General features: G+C 52.3%; 1 protein-coding gene across 4 annotated transcripts in view; it reads left to right on the plus strand.

Moving 5' to 3' along the window:
• The window catches only part of SLC6A3 (solute carrier family 6 member 3), a 54,889-nt gene that overhangs the window by 12,131 nt on the left and 25,470 nt on the right, over positions 1-17,288 (plus strand). For 3 of the 4 annotated variants that reach the window (XM_055367012.2, XM_055367011.2, XM_055367013.2), the window contains exons 4-6: positions 1,498-1,732; positions 11,661-11,799; positions 12,970-13,104. In XM_055367012.2, the coding sequence (XP_055222987.1) occupies positions 1,498-1,732; positions 11,661-11,799; positions 12,970-13,104 (509 nt within the window). The remainder of the gene's footprint in view (positions 1-1,497; positions 1,733-11,660; positions 11,800-12,969; positions 13,105-17,288) is intronic. The other variant, XM_055367015.2, reaches the window with a different exon arrangement.

Raw genomic sequence — 17,288 nt, forward strand, 5'->3', positions numbered from 1 at the left:
GGTGATTCTAGGAAACCCTGGATGGTCATGCACGGGTAGTGTGACCTTGGATGGCTCCACATGACCGTAAATGAGCTCAGATGACTCTTCTAAGTAGTCTTGCAGGAGAGGCATGAGCAGCTATAGATGGCCACAGATGGCCATAGATGGCTATGGATGGCTCTGGATGGCCATGGGTGGCTGTGGATGGCCATGGGTGGCCGTATATAGTTATGGGCAAATGCAGATGGCTGTGGATGGCTGTGGATGTCTGTAGATGGCTGTGGATGGTTGTGAATGGCAATGGATTGTTGTGGATGGCCGGGTGGATGTGGGAGGTTGTGGACGGCCATGGATGACTATGGATGGCTGTGGATGGATGTGGATGGTTGTGGTTGGCTGTGGATGGTTGTGGATGGTTGTGGATGGATGGATGGTTGTGGATGGCCGTGGATGGATGTGGATGGCCATGAATGGTTGTGGATGGCTATGGATGACCGTGGATAGTTGTGGATGTCTGTAGATGGCTGTGGATGGTTGTGAATGCCAGTGGATTGTTGTTGATGGCCAGGGGTGGATGTGGATGGCCATGGATGACTGTGGATGGCTGTGGATGGATGGATGGTTGTGGATGGCTGTGGATGGATGTGGATGGCCGTGGATGGCCATGAATGGTTGAGGATGGCTATAGCTGACCGTGGATAGTTGTGGATGAATGGAGATGGCTGTGGATGGCCACGGATGGCCCTTTGCAACTCAAAGTGGCCCTGGATTAGCCTGGGTGGCCATGTGTGGTCCTGGGTGCCCTCCATAGTCCTGAATGAGCCTGGTGACTGTGGATGGCTGTCAAGGACCCCAGGTGTCCCTTAGTGACTATTGGCAGTCTTGATGGCTCTGGGAGACACTGGGTGTTCCTGGGTAACCCTAGACGACCTTTGATGGCCCTATTTGCATGGGTTCCCTAGGTAGCCCTGGGTGCTTCTGGGTGGCCGTGGATGATTCTGATGGTTTCACATGGGCCTGATAGCCCCGGTTAACCATGAGTTGGGTTGCCCTGGGTCACCCAGAGTACCCCCTAGATGGCCTCAATGATCCTGGATGACTCTTACGGATCCTGAATGGCTGTGGTGGGGATGGATGACCATATGTGGCTGGGGGTGACCTTGGTGTCCCTGGGGGTCTCTGGGTGCATAAGGGTGGCCCTGGATACTCGCCATAGCTCTGGGTGACCTTGCTGGCTCTGGATGTCCCTCAGAGACACCCTGAAAGTCCTTGTGTAGGAGTGCATGGTTTTGGGGAGTGGGCAGCTTCTTCTCTGTGGTCACAGCGTGAAATCTGGTCTCAAGCCTTTCACGGGCCTTCCCCTGCATGTTTGAAGATGCTGTCTGGCATCAGGGCTGTCCAGGAGTTGTGGGCTCAGGGTAATGTCTCCCGTGAGGGGAGGTGGAAGGGACACGTTGCTGATGGTGGCTCTGTGCTCCACCTGCGTGGGCTCCATGGCCTCCCCCTTCCCGCTAGGTGTGGGCTTCACGGTCATCCTCATCTCACTGTATGTCGGCTTCTTCTACAACGTCATCATCGCCTGGGCGCTGCACTATCTCTTCTCCTCCTTCACCACGGAGCTCCCCTGGATCCACTGCAACAACTCCTGGAACAGCCCCAACTGCTCGGATGCCCATCCTGGTGACTCCAGTGGTGACAGCTCGGGCCTCAACGACACTTTTGGGACCACACCTGCTGCCGAGTACTTTGAGTAAGTGGGAGTCGGGTCCTCGGGAACGGGAGAGATGGCGCAGCCAGGTCCCCCATGGTAGCCCCTTGGTTGGACACCAGCCCTTGCTGACTCCCAGGGTGCGGGGAGGGGGAATCTGTTCCTGCACTCCATCCCTTTAGTGCTCTGGAGGGGCACATTTCTGAATCACTGTGGTGGTCTCCAGGAGCTCAGCAAAGCTCCTGTAGGGCGAGCCCTCAGCAAGGATGGGGCACTGAGCAGCTCCCTTGGCTGCTCCCAGCAGCAGCTCAGGGCGGTAGGGGGCTGATGGGGAACACAGCAGACCCTGTGCAGAAGGTGGGCAAGCTCCAGTCTCTGGGAGCTACAGTGGTGCCTCTGGAGTGAGTCAGCCCCATGTCTGGGCTCCCTTCCTTCCTACCCTTTCTCTGTGCATAGCATGGGGCCGAACTGCCTCACTCCGGCCCTTGCCCTCTCCAGAAAAGATAACTTTCTGGGTGTCACTGCGCAAGAAGTCTCTGGCTTCAGTAGGCAGCCTCTGTCTCCAGGGTGACCCAGCCGTCTGCTTTTCACAAGACTTTGTTTTGTTGTTTACCTGCACGGCTTTATTTCTGTCTCTGGGCCTCTTTCCACCTCCCATGCCAGCGTATCCCATGTCCAGCAGCCTCCTGGGTCTCTGTCTCCTTCTCCCTTTGCCCTGGCCAGGCCTGACCTGCACAGTCCTCCCCAGCCAGGCCCAACCCTTACCGTCCACCCCAGCCAGGCACAAACCACAAAGTCCACCCCAGCCCGGCCCCTCCGTCACTGTCCACCTCGGCCAGGCCTACCCCACACCGTCCACCCCGGCCAGGCCCACCCCTCATGGTCCACCCCGGCCAGGCCCCTCCCTCACTGTCCACCTCGGCCAGGCCCACCCCACACCGTCCACCCCGGCCAGACCCAACCCACACTGTCTACCCTGGTCAGGCCCATCCCTCACTGTCCACCCCGGCCAGACCCAACCCACACTGTCTACCCTGGTCAGGCCCATCCCTCACTGTCCACCCCGGCCAGGCCTGATCCTCACTGTCCATCCCAGCCAGGCCCAACCCATACAGTCCACCCGGGCCAGCCCCAACCCGCACAGTCCACCCCATCCAGGCCCGTCCCTCACTGTCCACCCAGGCCAGGCCCGCCCCTCACCATCCACCTGCAGCACCTGCTTTCCTGGACCCCGATGTCTCCCATGAAGTCCTTTTGGGCCCCGTGCCAGCTCCTGCTGGCCCTCCCTCATCACCAATGGCCTGGCCCAGCCTGGAAGGGCCGTTACTGACACCCAGGGGTTCCCTGTTTCCCCTGGGCCCCTCCCAGAATCCGGACCCGGCAGGTGCCATCCACATCTTCCTGCCCTCGCCAGCCGGGCCTGGGGCCTTGTGCCGGGTCGCCGTTCTGACAGGCGGACTCTTCGACTCAGCCGCCGTTTTGGAGAGGAGGAGAGGACGCCTGCGTGATTCTCCCCAGATCCAGTGTTTCCCGTCAGCCAGGGCGCTGCTGTTTGGGGGGCTCGCTTGCCTAGTTAGACGCATCTTATTCACGTTTATATGCCAAAATGAGTCCACTTCAAGGTAGGAAAAGGAACTTTGACCAATAAGAATAATTCCAGTTTTAACAGCCAGTAGGTGCCTTTGCAAAATCGGTTTTGAGTCAGAAAACAGGGAGCTTGAAAGCAAATGAAGCATCTCATGTTATGTTTGTACAAGTCACGGTGATAGGAACAGCCAGGCGGGAGGTGAGCAGAGAAGCCCCCACCTCGCCTCTGCTGGGGGAGGATCATCCCCGAGAGCTTTGGTCCTGGTCTGCAAGGGCACCTTCGGGGTGCACAGCCTCCCAGGGAGATGCTTTCTATATCTGAAAACCGTATCAACAGACATCACTGAGGTCTTTTCCTGCAAGGAAGGGACCTTCGCCCTCTCCTGGGGGTCTTGTCCGAGATGGCTGAGATGGAGCCTTCGGGCAGGCCGGAGGGTGTGGCTTGGAGAAAGTAGGGCTGATGCTGCCGGAAAGGGACCAGTTCTCATGGTGGGCAGGCGTTCGGTCTCTCAAACTGCTCTGCACTCAGATATTCAGAACCCAAGTGCTTGGTTCTAGAATTCCTCCTCGGGCATGGAAGCATATTGCCGGGACTGGCTTCGGAGGTGAGGAGCCGGGGTGGAGGCAGGTTTTGGGGGGCCACCCGGCGTTTTTCTTAGAGCATGAGGAAGACCATGGGTCGCGTGGGGTGAGCGTTGTGTGGGCCTTTCTTGTGGTTTGGGAGTTGGACAAGAGTGACGAACTCTGAGGAGGACGGTGCCACGATGGGAGAGAGTGGCTCACCAAGTACCCAGCAGGAGGAGAGAGAGTCCAGGCTGGGGCGCCAGGAAGACGCTCATGGGAGGAGGGCTGGTTTCAGAAGGTGGGGCAGGCGGGAGAGAAGATGCACCCGGGATGAGTCCTGGCTGTTTGCCTGAAGACACTTGGACGAGCATCGCCATAGGAAGCGCAGCTGCAGGCAAGGTCGTGGGAGGGTCTGGGCAGGACTCTCGTGGGTGACAGGCAAGCGGGAAATGATAAAATCGTCCAAATAATGCACAGTCACACCATTTGTCCAAGTAGATTTTAACATTCTCGAGGGAGAAAACTCCCATTGCGTGTGGATGGCCTGTTCACACCTACATTTCCCTAATTAAACACTCTATGAACACCCCAGGCCTGGGCTGCATGTGCTCTTGCTGTGTGCCCAGCTCTCAGGGTTAGCATGTGATCAAAGAGAGGGGACAGCAGGAGAAAGTGGGGGGCACACAGAGCCAGGGGCAGTGGCCGCAGAGGTGCCACTGGGGCAAGAGCCTGAGAGTTCCCGGTACCCAACGCCCTGTTAAAGCTGCCAAGTATAATTTAAAAAAAATAATAATAAAATAAAATTAAAAAAAAAAAAAAAGCTGCCAAGTGCTGCCATGTGGGGACTGCCTTCCTTTTGTTTGGGCAGTGTGGGAAATGTTGACTCATTGAAGTGATGTTCAGATAACAGAATTGGAGAGGAAAGCTTAGTGTAGTGATTAGTCCAGTGATTCGTTGTTAAGAATGCTAGAAGGAAAGAACACGTGTTATTATTTTAAACGATCAGACTAGCGAAGTCTATTTGGAAGTTCTCAGTCTGGAAGGAAGGAAGGAAACAGAAAGGTGCCCAGCCCTTCACTCAGAAGCCCTGTCCGCACTGGCATGTGGTACACTTTAGCTGGCGGCAGCTCAAGAGCAGACGTGGGGAGTTGGAGAAGGTTTAAGATCAATTCACAAATGATTAATGACCCAAGGCACTGAGGTGCTTGGCACTCCTCCCACACCTTCTGAAGGTGATTTTCCCACCAGTGGGACTGAGGGTCCCCTGAAACAGGCTCCAGTGACTCTTGGGGAGCAGGGAGGACAGTCGTAATGTGCTCAGGTCTGCCAGGGGTTTTCTGGATTTCAAACCTGCTTTATAAAGCAGATCACTGGACAAAGGATGTCAGGTTCCTGCCAGCGCATGTAATCAGGGAGTGGATGTCTCACTGTGAAAGGCCATAAAGGCCAGAGTGGCTGTGATGTGTGACAGTGCAGCTCTTTGTCCTAGATAATGGGCATGCCTGACTTTGTCAGTAACCACAAAAGGCATTGAGTTTCCTACACAATGTACGAAACATGCCGTGTCATAAATTTGACAACTAAGATGTTAGCAAGAGTAGATCTGAAAGGGCTTTATCGTGCATTTTTACTACAGGTCCTCAGGAAGTAACCATGAGGCCTGGGTGAGAGGCTGGCCGTGTCTTCTGGGCCCTAAGTCAGAAAAGACTGCTGAGCTGCCCCACTGACAGTGCTTCCTCCATGTGCCATGAATGCCGTGTGCAGTGCTGGCTCCTGCACCCAGTGTTCCTCAGGGCTGGCAAATGAAATGTATCCTGTGGGAGTTGCTGGCACCCCTGGCCCCCAGGGGTCCCAGCCAGCCTTCCTGCATTGCCACTTCCTTCTTGGGCAGCAGCCCACCCACCAGAGGGAGGTGGCAGAAATGGTTCCTGGAGAGAAATGAAAGGAACCCTTCCTTGTAGGAACCTGGAGATTATTGATTGGCTGCATCCCACACATTTGATATGCTGCGTTTTCATTTCAAAACCCCAACACAGGACCACATAACTCTGACCAGTTTACAGTTTCCCCACTTCCATAAATACTTATCGACACTGCCCAATATAAATTATAAAGGTATAAATTAAAGCTATTAATTTGCCTCAAATGGACTGCATTAGCTGCATCCCACAAAGTTTGATATGCTGTGTTTTCATTTCATTCAGTTCAAAGTATTTCCTAATCTTTCTTTTGATTTCTATTTGACTAACAGGGCATTTTTAGAAGTTTGTTGTTTAATTTGAAATATTTGGAGGTTTGCTAGATATTTTTGTTATTGATTTCTAATTTAATTCTGTTTTGGCAAGATGATATGCTTATACATCTTTAATATTTTAAAATATATTGAGACTTGTTTACGACCTACTAGATGGTTTACACTGGTGAATGTTCCACATGCACCTAGAAAGAATATGTATTCTGCTGTCTTTGGTTGGAGAGTTGCATAAATGTCAGAGAGGTCATGTTAGGTCACTGTGTTTTTCAGGTTTTCTACATCCTTACTGGTTTTCTGTCTACTTGCTCTATCAGTTACTGAAAAAGGGGTACTGAAATCTCAACTATAATTGTAGATTTATCTATTTCTTTTCACTTCTATCAGTATTTGCTTCATTCACGTATTTTGAAACTCTGCTATGAAGTGCATACATGTTTATTATTATTAGTCTTTGAATTGACCGCTTTACCATTTGAACTATCCTTCTGGGTTAGATTTCTCATTCTGAAGTCTACTTTGTCTGGTAGTAATATGGCCACCCCAACTTTTGTATGATTACTGTTTGTGTGGTATTATCTTTTCCAGCCTTTTATTTTTAAACTATATGTGTCATTATATATAAAACGGATTTATTGTAGACACCATCGAGTTGGTTGTGCTTTTTATCCAATATGACAATCTCTGTTTTTTAATTAGAGTTTCCATTCAATAATTGTCAGCATGGCTGGCTTTAAGTCTTTCATTGTGCTAATTTTTTGCCCCCTCTCTTCTTTGTTTCTTGTTTCCTCTATTTATTCCCTGTTTTGAATTAATTTTTTAGGCTTTCATTTTATCAACACTATTAGCTAATAAACTGTAGCTTTCTGTTTTCATTTCTTCGTGGATTTTATAGGGTTTACAACACTGACCTTCAAGTGACATGATACCGTTTCACAGAACAGAAGGGCCTACAACAGTAGACTTCTGTTTTCCTCACATCCTTCGTGCAATTGTTGTCATAGATTTTATTTCTACAATATGTATCAACTCCATGATACCTTGCTGTTATTTCTGCTTTAAGCATTTACATTTTAAATAAATCTAACAAAGAAATGTTTTATATTTACCTGCATAGGCACCATCTCTAGTGTTGTCCGATCCTGTATGTAGATTGGGGTTTCCATTTAAGACCATCTTCCTTCCATCTAAAGAATTTCCTTTAACATTTCTCATAGCGTAGACTTGCTGGCAGTGATTCAGCTTGGGCTTTACACAAAAGTATTTTGCCTTCTTGGGGGGCTATTGTGGTAAGCTATACGTAGCATTGCTTTTACCACCTTGGCCATTTTTCAGTGCACAGTTCAGTGGCATTAGGTACAATCACATGTTGTGCAACCATCACCATCATCCATTGGAACTTTCTTCTCCTCCAAAGCTGAAATTTTGTCCCCATTAAATACTAAGTCCCCATCCTCCCTCACTGCAGCCCCTGGCAGCTACCATTCTACTTTCTGTCTCTGTGAATTTGTCTACTCTAGGTCCCTCCTCTGAGTAGAATCACTTATTTTTTTGTGACTGGCTTATTTTCCTTAGCATATGTCTTCAAGGTTTATTGAAGAATTTCAGAACCAGAATTTCATTCCTTTTTAAGGCCAAATAATATTTCAATTCCATTGTATGGATATATCATGTTTTGTTTATCCATTTATCTTTTTCCTTTTTAGAGACAGGATCTCACTCTGTTGTCCAGGCTGGAGTGTGCAGTGGTATGATCACAGCTCACTGCAGCCTTGACCTTCTGGGCTCAAGCAATCCTCCTGCCTCAGACTCCCAAGTAGCTGGGACTACAGGTATGTGACACCACATCCAGCTAATTTTTAAAAATTTTTTGTAAAGTGGGGTCTTGCCATGTTGCCCAGGCCTGCCTTAAACTCCTGGGCTCAAGTAATCCTCCCGCCTCAGCCTCCCGGAGCACTGCGATTACAAATGTGAGCCACCACACCTGGCCAGATCTATTTATCTTTTGATGGACATTTGGGTTGCTTCCACATTTTGGCTACTGTAAAAACATGCTGCTATGAACTTCAATATTGAGTACCTGCTTTTGAGTAGATACCCAGAAGTTGAATTGCTGGAGCTATGTGATAATTCTGTGTTTAATTTTTTGAGGAACCACCACGCTGTTTCCCACAGTGGATGCAAATCGGAACAAGGGTTCTGATTTCCCCACATCCTTGACAACACTTACTTTCTGCTTGTTTGTTTTGGTAATAGCCATCCTAATGGGTGTGAAGTGGTCTGTCATTGTATTTTTGATTTGTATTTCCTTAATGATTAGTGACTGTTGGGCATCTCTTCATGTGTTTATTGGCCATTTGTATACCGTCTTTGGAGCAATGTCTATTCAGGTCCTTTGCCCATTTTTGAATTGGGCTGTCAGTTTTTTTGTTGTTGAGTTTTAGGAGTTCTTTACATATTTTAGATATTATTCTCTTTTCAGATTAATAGGTGATTTGTGAATATTTTCTCTCATTCTGTAGTTTTCCTTTTTACTCTGTTGATAGCATCCTTCAGTGCACAAAAGTTTTAAATTTTGATGAAGTCTAATTCATCTTTTGTGTCATATCTAAGAAACCATTGCCAAGTCCAAGATCGTGAAAATTTACCCTATGTTCTCTTCCAAGAGTTTTATGGTTTTAGCCCTTATATTTGGCTCTTTTATCCATTTTGGGTTAATTTTTCTATATCATGTGAAGTAGCTGTTCACTGATTTTCCTCTGGTTGTAGATCACATTTCTTGCTTCTTGTCATGTCTAGTAATTTTTTATTAGATGCTAGACTTGGTGAGTTTTATACTAATGGGTACTTAGCTCTTGTCGTCTTTGTTTAGAGAGTGTTAGATTTGTTCTAATAGGAAGTTAACGTGCTTTGGCACAATTTTATCCTTTGGAAGCTTGTTTCACCACCTCACTGCCTTGGCTCCCTCTTGGTAAAACGGGGTGAGAGGGCTGCTGTGAGGTCATCACAATGATGCATGGGAGGCCTGAGCATGCCTGGATCGCCACCAGTGGCTCCACTGTCACCCAATTGAATCATGGCCAGGAATTCACCAGGAAAAAGAGCCCAGTAGAAATTGGGAGGTGCCGTGCCTTTTCCACGCCTGGTGAACATCCTGGGCCAACGCTTTTCTGGTCCTCCCAACTATTATGGCTTATGAAACGCCTGCACGTGGGCCTGCACTTATGCCCCTTCCCGGATGTCCTTTGATTGTCTCGCCTGCCCTGCCCTCAGAAGCATGGACATGCTGGGAGATGCACGGCTTTCCCCTGCTCCTGGCATGGCTGGTTCCCATGCTGTGGTCAGCGCTGGGGACCCCTCTTCTCAGGTTGACAGCACTCAGGAGTGTCCGGTTCTCTAAATTGTCTGTGGGTTTTCAAATAACCTCAAAGCACAGTGACTTTCTAATCTCAAGAAGGGGCTCGACCCAGTGTGTCAAGGTGCTGCATCTGAAGTTGCTTTCGTGTTTAATGCTGAGCCAGCTGTGTGTGCTGTGGACGCAACCTTGTGAGAAGGCCCTGAGTGGGGCAGCGCACTTTCCCTGGGCCTCCCCCTCAGGTCCAGGAGGGCCTGTGCCACGTATGGGCATTGACTGAGTTTGCATTTTCTCCAGGCACCTGGGAAAGGGGAGAGGGTGTGCTGTCTGGTCTGGGTGTATAATTCATGCACGTGTGTGTGTGAGGCACCGAGGCTGCCAAGGCGTGGGCGGGTGGCATGCTGGGGTCAGTGACACCATGGGCAGTGAGGGAGGAGTGGTCCGGGCTGCACAAAGTTGCTGTGAGGCCTCAGAAGCTCTCAGTGATGAGACTTTGCTGGGGGAGCAGAGCGACAGGGATTGGCCAGCAGGGGCAGAGCCTGGTGTGTGGCAGGAGGAGTGAGAAGAAGGCCCTGGGAGTCCCCACTGCCCCAGGAAGGGCAGGCGTGACGTCCACCAGCTCAGACGACTTTCCCTGCACAGTGCGGGTGACAGACAGCCTCTTGACTGAGCGGCTTGCCCTCGGAGAAGAGCAGAGAATGGTGGCGATGGTTTCAGTGGTGCAGCCATCTGCCCACCCGGCCAACCTGGGGCCTGTGCCAACCTAGGGCCTCTGCCTGGGCGCCCTCCAGGATAGGACGGAGGCACTGTCCAGCGCTTTCAGGGCTCGTGGGGCCTTCCCTGTTGGCAGCAGCCAGGGTGTCTGGTATGATTCTGGAGTTTGAAGAGCCAAATTCCTGGGACGTGGCCCTGGAATGCCTCGCAGCTGGTGGAAAGCTCCCCAAGGCTGCAGTCGGCCGGGCTCCACCATGGGTGTCAGGTGTTATCTCCTGGGGACCTCAGTGGACCCACAACAGAAGCAAGTGGGAGCTCCTTTCATAACGCGGCTCCTGTCTGTCACAGCTCCTGACTCTACGGTGGCAGCGGCATGGCTGTTACAGTTGCCTTGGCCCCAAGTCACAGTCTGCAGTGGTGACGCAGCTGACTGCATGTAGCCTGGTGCATGTTCTCCCACAGAGAGTGTCACCAGGATGGAATGAGTTCCCACAGAAAGGGGGCCCAGGATCTGTGCCTGGGGCAAGGAGCACGGCCGATGGTCAGCTCCATCCCTCACCCTCTGTTCTGCCCTTTCTGAGGGATCCTTCAAAAAACAGTGGAACTGTGAGTGATTCCTGCTGGAGCAGAGTCATCCACTGAATCTGTTCCTTGTGGAATCCTCATAGCAGCAGGGGCTGTGAGCAGGTGTCGTGAGCCATCCCCTCAGAAAACAGTGCTGGCTGGCGCCTGTGTGCCTGGCGTTATTGCTAGAGTTTGCTCGGCCTCATCCCTGGAGAGGGACCCTGGGGCTGTCTTGTGGGCAGCAGTGGGTACCCAGCACTGTGGGCAGCGGTGGGTACCCAGCACCATGGGCAGCACCTGTGGGCAGTGGTGGGTACCCAGCACCATGGGCAGCACTGTGGGCAGCACCTGTGAGCAGTGGTGGGTACCCAGCACCGTGGGCAGCACTGTGGGCAGCAGTGGTTACCCAGCACCGTGGGCAGCACTGTGGGCAGCAGTGGGCACCTAGCACCATGGGCAGCACTGGGCAGCAGTGGGTACCCAGCACCGTGGGCAGCACTGTGGGCAGCGGTGTGTACCCAGCACCGTGGGCAGCACTGGGCAGCAGTGGGTACCCAGCACTGTGGGCAGCACTGTGGGCAGTGGTGGGCACCCAGCATTGCTCAGCAACTTCCTTTTGGTTTCTGTGGCTCCTTTTCTTCAAAGACCCAAGGTGCCCTTCCCCTCCCCAGCTCCAGTGAGCAGTGGTGCCAAGGGCAGATGGTGAGGCAGGGCTTCCTGGGCCTCCCATGTGCTCCACGGGTTTCAAGGGCAGCCCTGACACCTCTGCCAGGGCCTGTGGGCCAGACCTCCCTGGAAGGCATCTCTTGTCCATCAGACTGGATGCTTTCTGCCCTGCTGAGATGGGGAGGGCAGGTCCCCAGACAAGCTCAGCCGTCCAGTTTCAGGTGGGTTGACAGCCACCCACAGAGTCCCCCGCTGACTCCCCTCTGCAGACGTGGCGTGCTGCACCTCCACCAGAGCCATGGCATCGACGACCTGGGGCCTCCGCGGTGGCAGCTCACAGCCTGCCTGGTGCTGGTCATCGTGCTGCTCTACTTCAGCCTCTGGAAGGGCGTGAAGACCTCAGGGAAGGTGAGGCTCGGGGGTCACCAATTGGGCCTGTAGACATGGGGCCACCAAGTGGACATGTGGCCGTGGCTGGACAGGAGGTGCACATGTGGCCTCAGTTGGGTTTTGTGCTACAAATGTGGCCATGGCCAGGTTGGGGTGGACACATGGCCATGGTTGAGTTTGAGGGACTCATATGGCCATGATCAGGTTGGGAGTGTACACGTGGCCATGATTGAGGGTACACCTGTGGCTGTGCCGGGTTCGCTTGGGTAGACGCTTGGCCATGGGTGGGTGGGGGGACACGTGGCCGTGGCTGGGCTGGGTGGACACACGGCACAGTTGGGTTTTGGGTCCATATGTGGCTGTGTTTGGGGAAGGGCCTCAGGAGGGAAGCACCCACAGCAGTGTTTCTGGCAGGAAGGCACACACAACATGATTTTTTTGTTGATAAAAATACTTTGGGAGGCTGAGACGGGCAGATCACCTGAGGTCAGGGGTTCAAGAACAGCCTGGCCAACATGATGAAACCCCATCTCTACTAAAAATACAAAATTAGCCAGGCATGGTGGCACGTGCCTATAATCCCAGCTACGTGGGAGGCTGAGGCAGGAGAATTGCTTGAACCCAGGAGGCAGAGGTTGCAGTGAGCCAAGATCATGCCACTGCACTCCAGCCTGGGCAAAAAGAGCAAAACTCCATCTCAAAAAAAAACAAACCTTTGGTTGTTATATGGGCCAAAACCAGTTTTGACCAAGATGCGACCCCTCCCTTGGAATAGTGCGTGTAGTATGGCACCAGCCATGGGAGCCTCCCGCAGGGACACAGCCCAGAGCTGCCCTTCATCGTGCCACAGTGCCGTTCACCAGTGTGAATCCACTCACATCCCACGCATCAGAAAACCCCCATCAGCCACTCCCAGCTACTCTGGCGGACCGAATGCAGAAAAGGAATGTGCTTTCCCTGCCAAGTTGTTCTTCCCTTTCCATCCCTGGGGAGGGTGTGCAGGACAGAAAGTGTCTGACCTTCTCACTCCGATGAGCATTTGCTGAGCTGGCGTCCCAGGAAATGTTTGGGAATTGGGCCTCCCAATCAGAGGACAAGCTGTCAGGGCAACCCGGTACCCTTGTGCCAGTGTCTGCTCCCACCAAGGGCCCTGCCTGTGCAGCCTGGTGACACTGTCCTCTCCTGCAGGTGGTATGGATCACAGCCACTATGCCATACGTGGTCCTCACTGCCCTGCTCCTGCGTGGGGTCACCCTCCCTGGAGCCATAGACGGCATCAGAGCATACCTGAGCGTTGACTTCTACCGGCTCTGCGAGGCGTCTGTGAGTACAATCTGCTCACTGCTTCACAGTCCACAGGGGCTCTGGCATTCCCAGGTTTCCATATTCATTGCCTGCCAGGGCTGAGATGTGTCAGAGTTGCAGACACCAGGGTTCTTTCCTCGGGAAGCCAAATCCCAAGTACCTGTGATACAGCATGACTCATCTAAATCAAATTACATCAGAAACTCCATCTAGACTCAGGCTGCAGATTTGGTCAGCAAAAGAAGAAATAATTCAGGGTTAAAATATTTGGAGAAAGCCTCCCGGAGAGAGGAGACTTAGCTGGGCCATGGGGGATGGGTCCCTTGTCCAGAAAGGGAGGAGAAAGGGCTGCACCATTCCTGGCAAACAGGCCCAGAAACAGAAGCAGCTGTTGGTGGAAGGCTGGCATGACAAAAATGGCAGCTCCCTTGGGGCATCGTGGAAATCAGGTGGACTAAGTGGGGGAGGTGGCACGCCCCAAAGCCACCCAGGGGCATCCGTGTTGCTGTGGGAGGACAATGCAGCAAGAGGGGAGGGGCCATCTCAGCTGGGGTGTGAGGCAGGAGGCCGTTGAGAGGTGCTGCCCTATGTGGGTGGGCCGGTGGAGCCAGGTCTGGGGGTCATGACGCAAGTGTAAACCCAAGGCAGAAGTGGGAAGGAAGGGGAGAAGGGATGGGCGGGCATGGCTGCAAGCCTCCCAGGAAGCCCCAGGGAGGCAGCAGCTGACAGGTGCAGTGACAGAGGGCACCTGGACATGGCACCTATGAGCCTGCAAAGCAGCTGGGTGGGGGTGGGGGTGGAAGTGTGTCTGCAGCACTGAAGGGGAAGCCCTGTGGAGACAGGAGCCATGGGTGCAGCAGGCGTGTGACCCACGGGAGCCAAGGAAGAGAGAGGAGGACAACCAGGGCAGCAAAATCAGCTGTGGCCGGGGGCCCACAAGTGCAGAGCTGGAGCCGGACAAACTGTGAAGTCAGCAGGGCGTCTGGACCCCAGAAAGGCCAAAATGAAGCCAAGGGGTGTGTTTGCAGGACCATGGCATGTTATAGAATCAAAGAAAAATACCACAAGGACAACGTAGAGCCTAGTGCTCCAGCTAGGAAGAATAGGCAGCCCCAGGAGGAGGCAAAACAAACACCAGTGCGTGTGAAAAGATGCTCATCGGAGAACAAATTACAAAGATGAGATGTCAAAAATTAGGTGGAGACAGTGAATAGATTGGATGGATGGATGGATGGATGGATGGATGGATGGATGAATGCTAGGTAAGTAGGTGGATAGGATGGATGGATGATAGGTAGGTGGATAGAATGGATAGATAGGATGGGTGGATGGAAGCCTGGCTGGCTGGATGTATGGATAATGGATGGGTGGATGGAGGAATGGATGATAGGTAGGTAGCTGGATAGTATGGATGGTTGGATGATGGATGGATGATGGATGGATGATGAATGGATGATGCATGGGTGAATGGGTGGATGAATGATAGGTAGCTAGATAGGATGGACAGATGGATAATGGATGGATGATGGATGGGATGGATGGGTGGATGGATGATGGGTGGATTGCTGGATGATGGATGGCTGGGTGGATGGATGAATGATAGGTAGGTAGCTGGATTGCATGGATGGATGGATGGACGGATGATGAATGGATGATGGATGGGTGAATGGGTGGATGAATGATAGGTAGGTAGCTAGATAGGATGGATGGATGGATAATGGATGGATGATGGATGGGTGGATGGATGAATGATAGGTAGGTAGCTGGATAGCATGGATGGATGGATGGACGGATGATGAATGGATGATGGATGGGTGAATGGGTGGATGAATGATAGGTAGGTAGCTAGATAGGATGGATGGATGGATAATGGATGGATGATGGATGGGTGGATGGATGATGGGTGGATTGCTCGATGATGGATGTTTGGGTGGATGGATGAATGATAGGTAGGTAGCTGGACAGCATGGATGGATGGATGGATGATGGATGGATGGATGGATGGATGATGGGTGGATTGGTGGATGATGGACAGATGGGTGGATGGATGAATGACAGGTAGCTGGATAGCATGGATGGATGGAACGATGATGGATGGGTGGATGGATGGATGATGGATGGGTGGATGGATGGATGATAGGTAAGTAGATAGGATGGATATACAATAGGATGGATGGAGATAGATACATACACACACATGTACTTCATATATTCATAGATGATAGACAGTTGATAGATTATAGAGATGACAGATAGATGATAGTTTGGTGATGGATTGATAGATGACAGTGATAGATGATAGATAGATGATTGATTGATAGATAATAGATGATGGATTGATGTATAGTGAAGAGAAATCAGGAAAGAAATGGAAGGAAAGGACAATTGCAGGTCCTGGAGTGAAAGTGTATGAGGTGAGGCCCAGGGAGGCAGCCATGGGCACTGGCTCTGGGGTGACACTGGGCAGAGGCCTGAGCTGCACACACAGATCAGGGTGAGGAGGAGGCAGGTGCTCCCCTGTGACACCTGATCCAGCCCACGATGACCAGCATGGGAGCCACATCAGGGTATAAGCCTCTCCACCCACTGCCCACCCAGCCACTCTCGGCTTGGCTCCTCCCCTCATGCTGAAACACTGGCCACCTGCACAGTCCTGACTGCGGGGCCTGGCCATCTGCCTCCAAACACACTGTCCCAGGAACTGGGGTTGCCTTGAGGCTCTGACATGCTGCCCAAAGGACAGAGGGCCCCGCCCCCTCTGCAGCACCAGTTCCCTTGCTCAGTCAAGCTCAGGCAAGCTTGACCTGGGACCTGGGATGCCCTGAGACCCACCTGGCCTCCCCAGCAGGAGCATCTGGTGTCTCTGCCTCAGCATCCTGGCCCACAGGCCTGTACCATGGGCTCCAGGGACTTGCAGGAACAGCCCTAACTGACCAGTCCCTCAAACGCCTCCAAGGGGGGGTTGGCTGCTCCTTCTCCCCCATCCAAGGCCCAGGGAGGGGCAAGGTGGGCATCTGAGTCACTGAATGGTCTCCGCAGTGCCCTCACCTTAGCAGGTTGTGGCTGACTTTTTAAAATACCACAATGGTCCAATCGTGGACCCACCCACCTTTCCTTTCACGTCCAGAGTTGTGGGTGCCATCCACCGAGTTGGGCAGGCACAGCACCAGTGTCTAAGCTGCAGGTGGGCTCCTGGCCATGCCCAGGTGCCACTGTGCACCTGTACTGCTCATGTTTTGGGAAAGATACAAAGCAGGCATTGCTGGTGTGCATCCAATCAGGACACCATCATCATGTAGCATGTGGATGAGTCCATGCCTTTCTGAGGGTTATCAGGGTGCTGCCATCATGCAGCATGTGGATGATCCATGCTGTTCTGAGGGTTATCAGGGCGCCGCCATCATGTAGCCTCAGGATGAGTTTATGTTGTTCTGGGGGTTATCAGGACGCTGCCATCATGCAGCTTGTGGATGATCCATGATGTTCTGAGGGTTATCAGGAAGCCGCCATCATGTAGCCTGTGGTTGAGTCTGTGCTGTTCTGAGCGTTATCAGGACGCCACCATCATGTAGTGTGTGGATGAGTTTATGCTGTTCTGAGGGTTTCAGGGCACTGCCATCATGCAGCAGGGCGCACATGGGATGGGGGGACACACTCAGGGGGTTGTGAAGCTGGACCCTGATCAAGGGAGGATGGAGACCCCGCTAGGGCTGGTGTGAGTGTGGATAAGTCCATGCTGTTCTGAGGGTTATTAGGGTGCCGTCATCATGTCGTGTGTGGGTAAGTTCATGACTTTCTGAGGGTTATCAGGGTGCCACCATTATGCAGCATGTGGAACAGCATGTGCTGTTCCGAGGGCTATTAGGACGCTGCGGTCATGCCGCGTGTAGATGAGTCTGTGCTCTTCTGAGGGTTATTAGGATGCTGCGGTCATGTCGTGTGTGGATGAGTCCGTGCTGTTCCGAGGGTTATTAGGACGCTGCGGTCATGCCATGTGTGGATGAGTCCGTGCTCTTCTGAGGGTTATTAGGATGCTGCGGTCATGTCGTGTGTGGATGAGTCCGTGCTGTTCCGAGGGCTATTAGGACGCTGCGGTCATGTCGTGTGTGGATGAGTCCGTGCTGTTCCGAGGGCTATTAGGACGCTGCAGTCATGTTGTGTGTGGATGAGTCCGTGCTCTTCTGAGGGTTATTAGGATGCTG

Source organism: Gorilla gorilla, chromosome 19 (genome assembly GCF_029281585.2).
Source record: "Gorilla gorilla gorilla isolate KB3781 chromosome 19, NHGRI_mGorGor1-v2.1_pri, whole genome shotgun sequence".
Taxonomy (NCBI): Eukaryota; Metazoa; Chordata; class Mammalia; order Primates; family Hominidae; genus Gorilla; species Gorilla gorilla.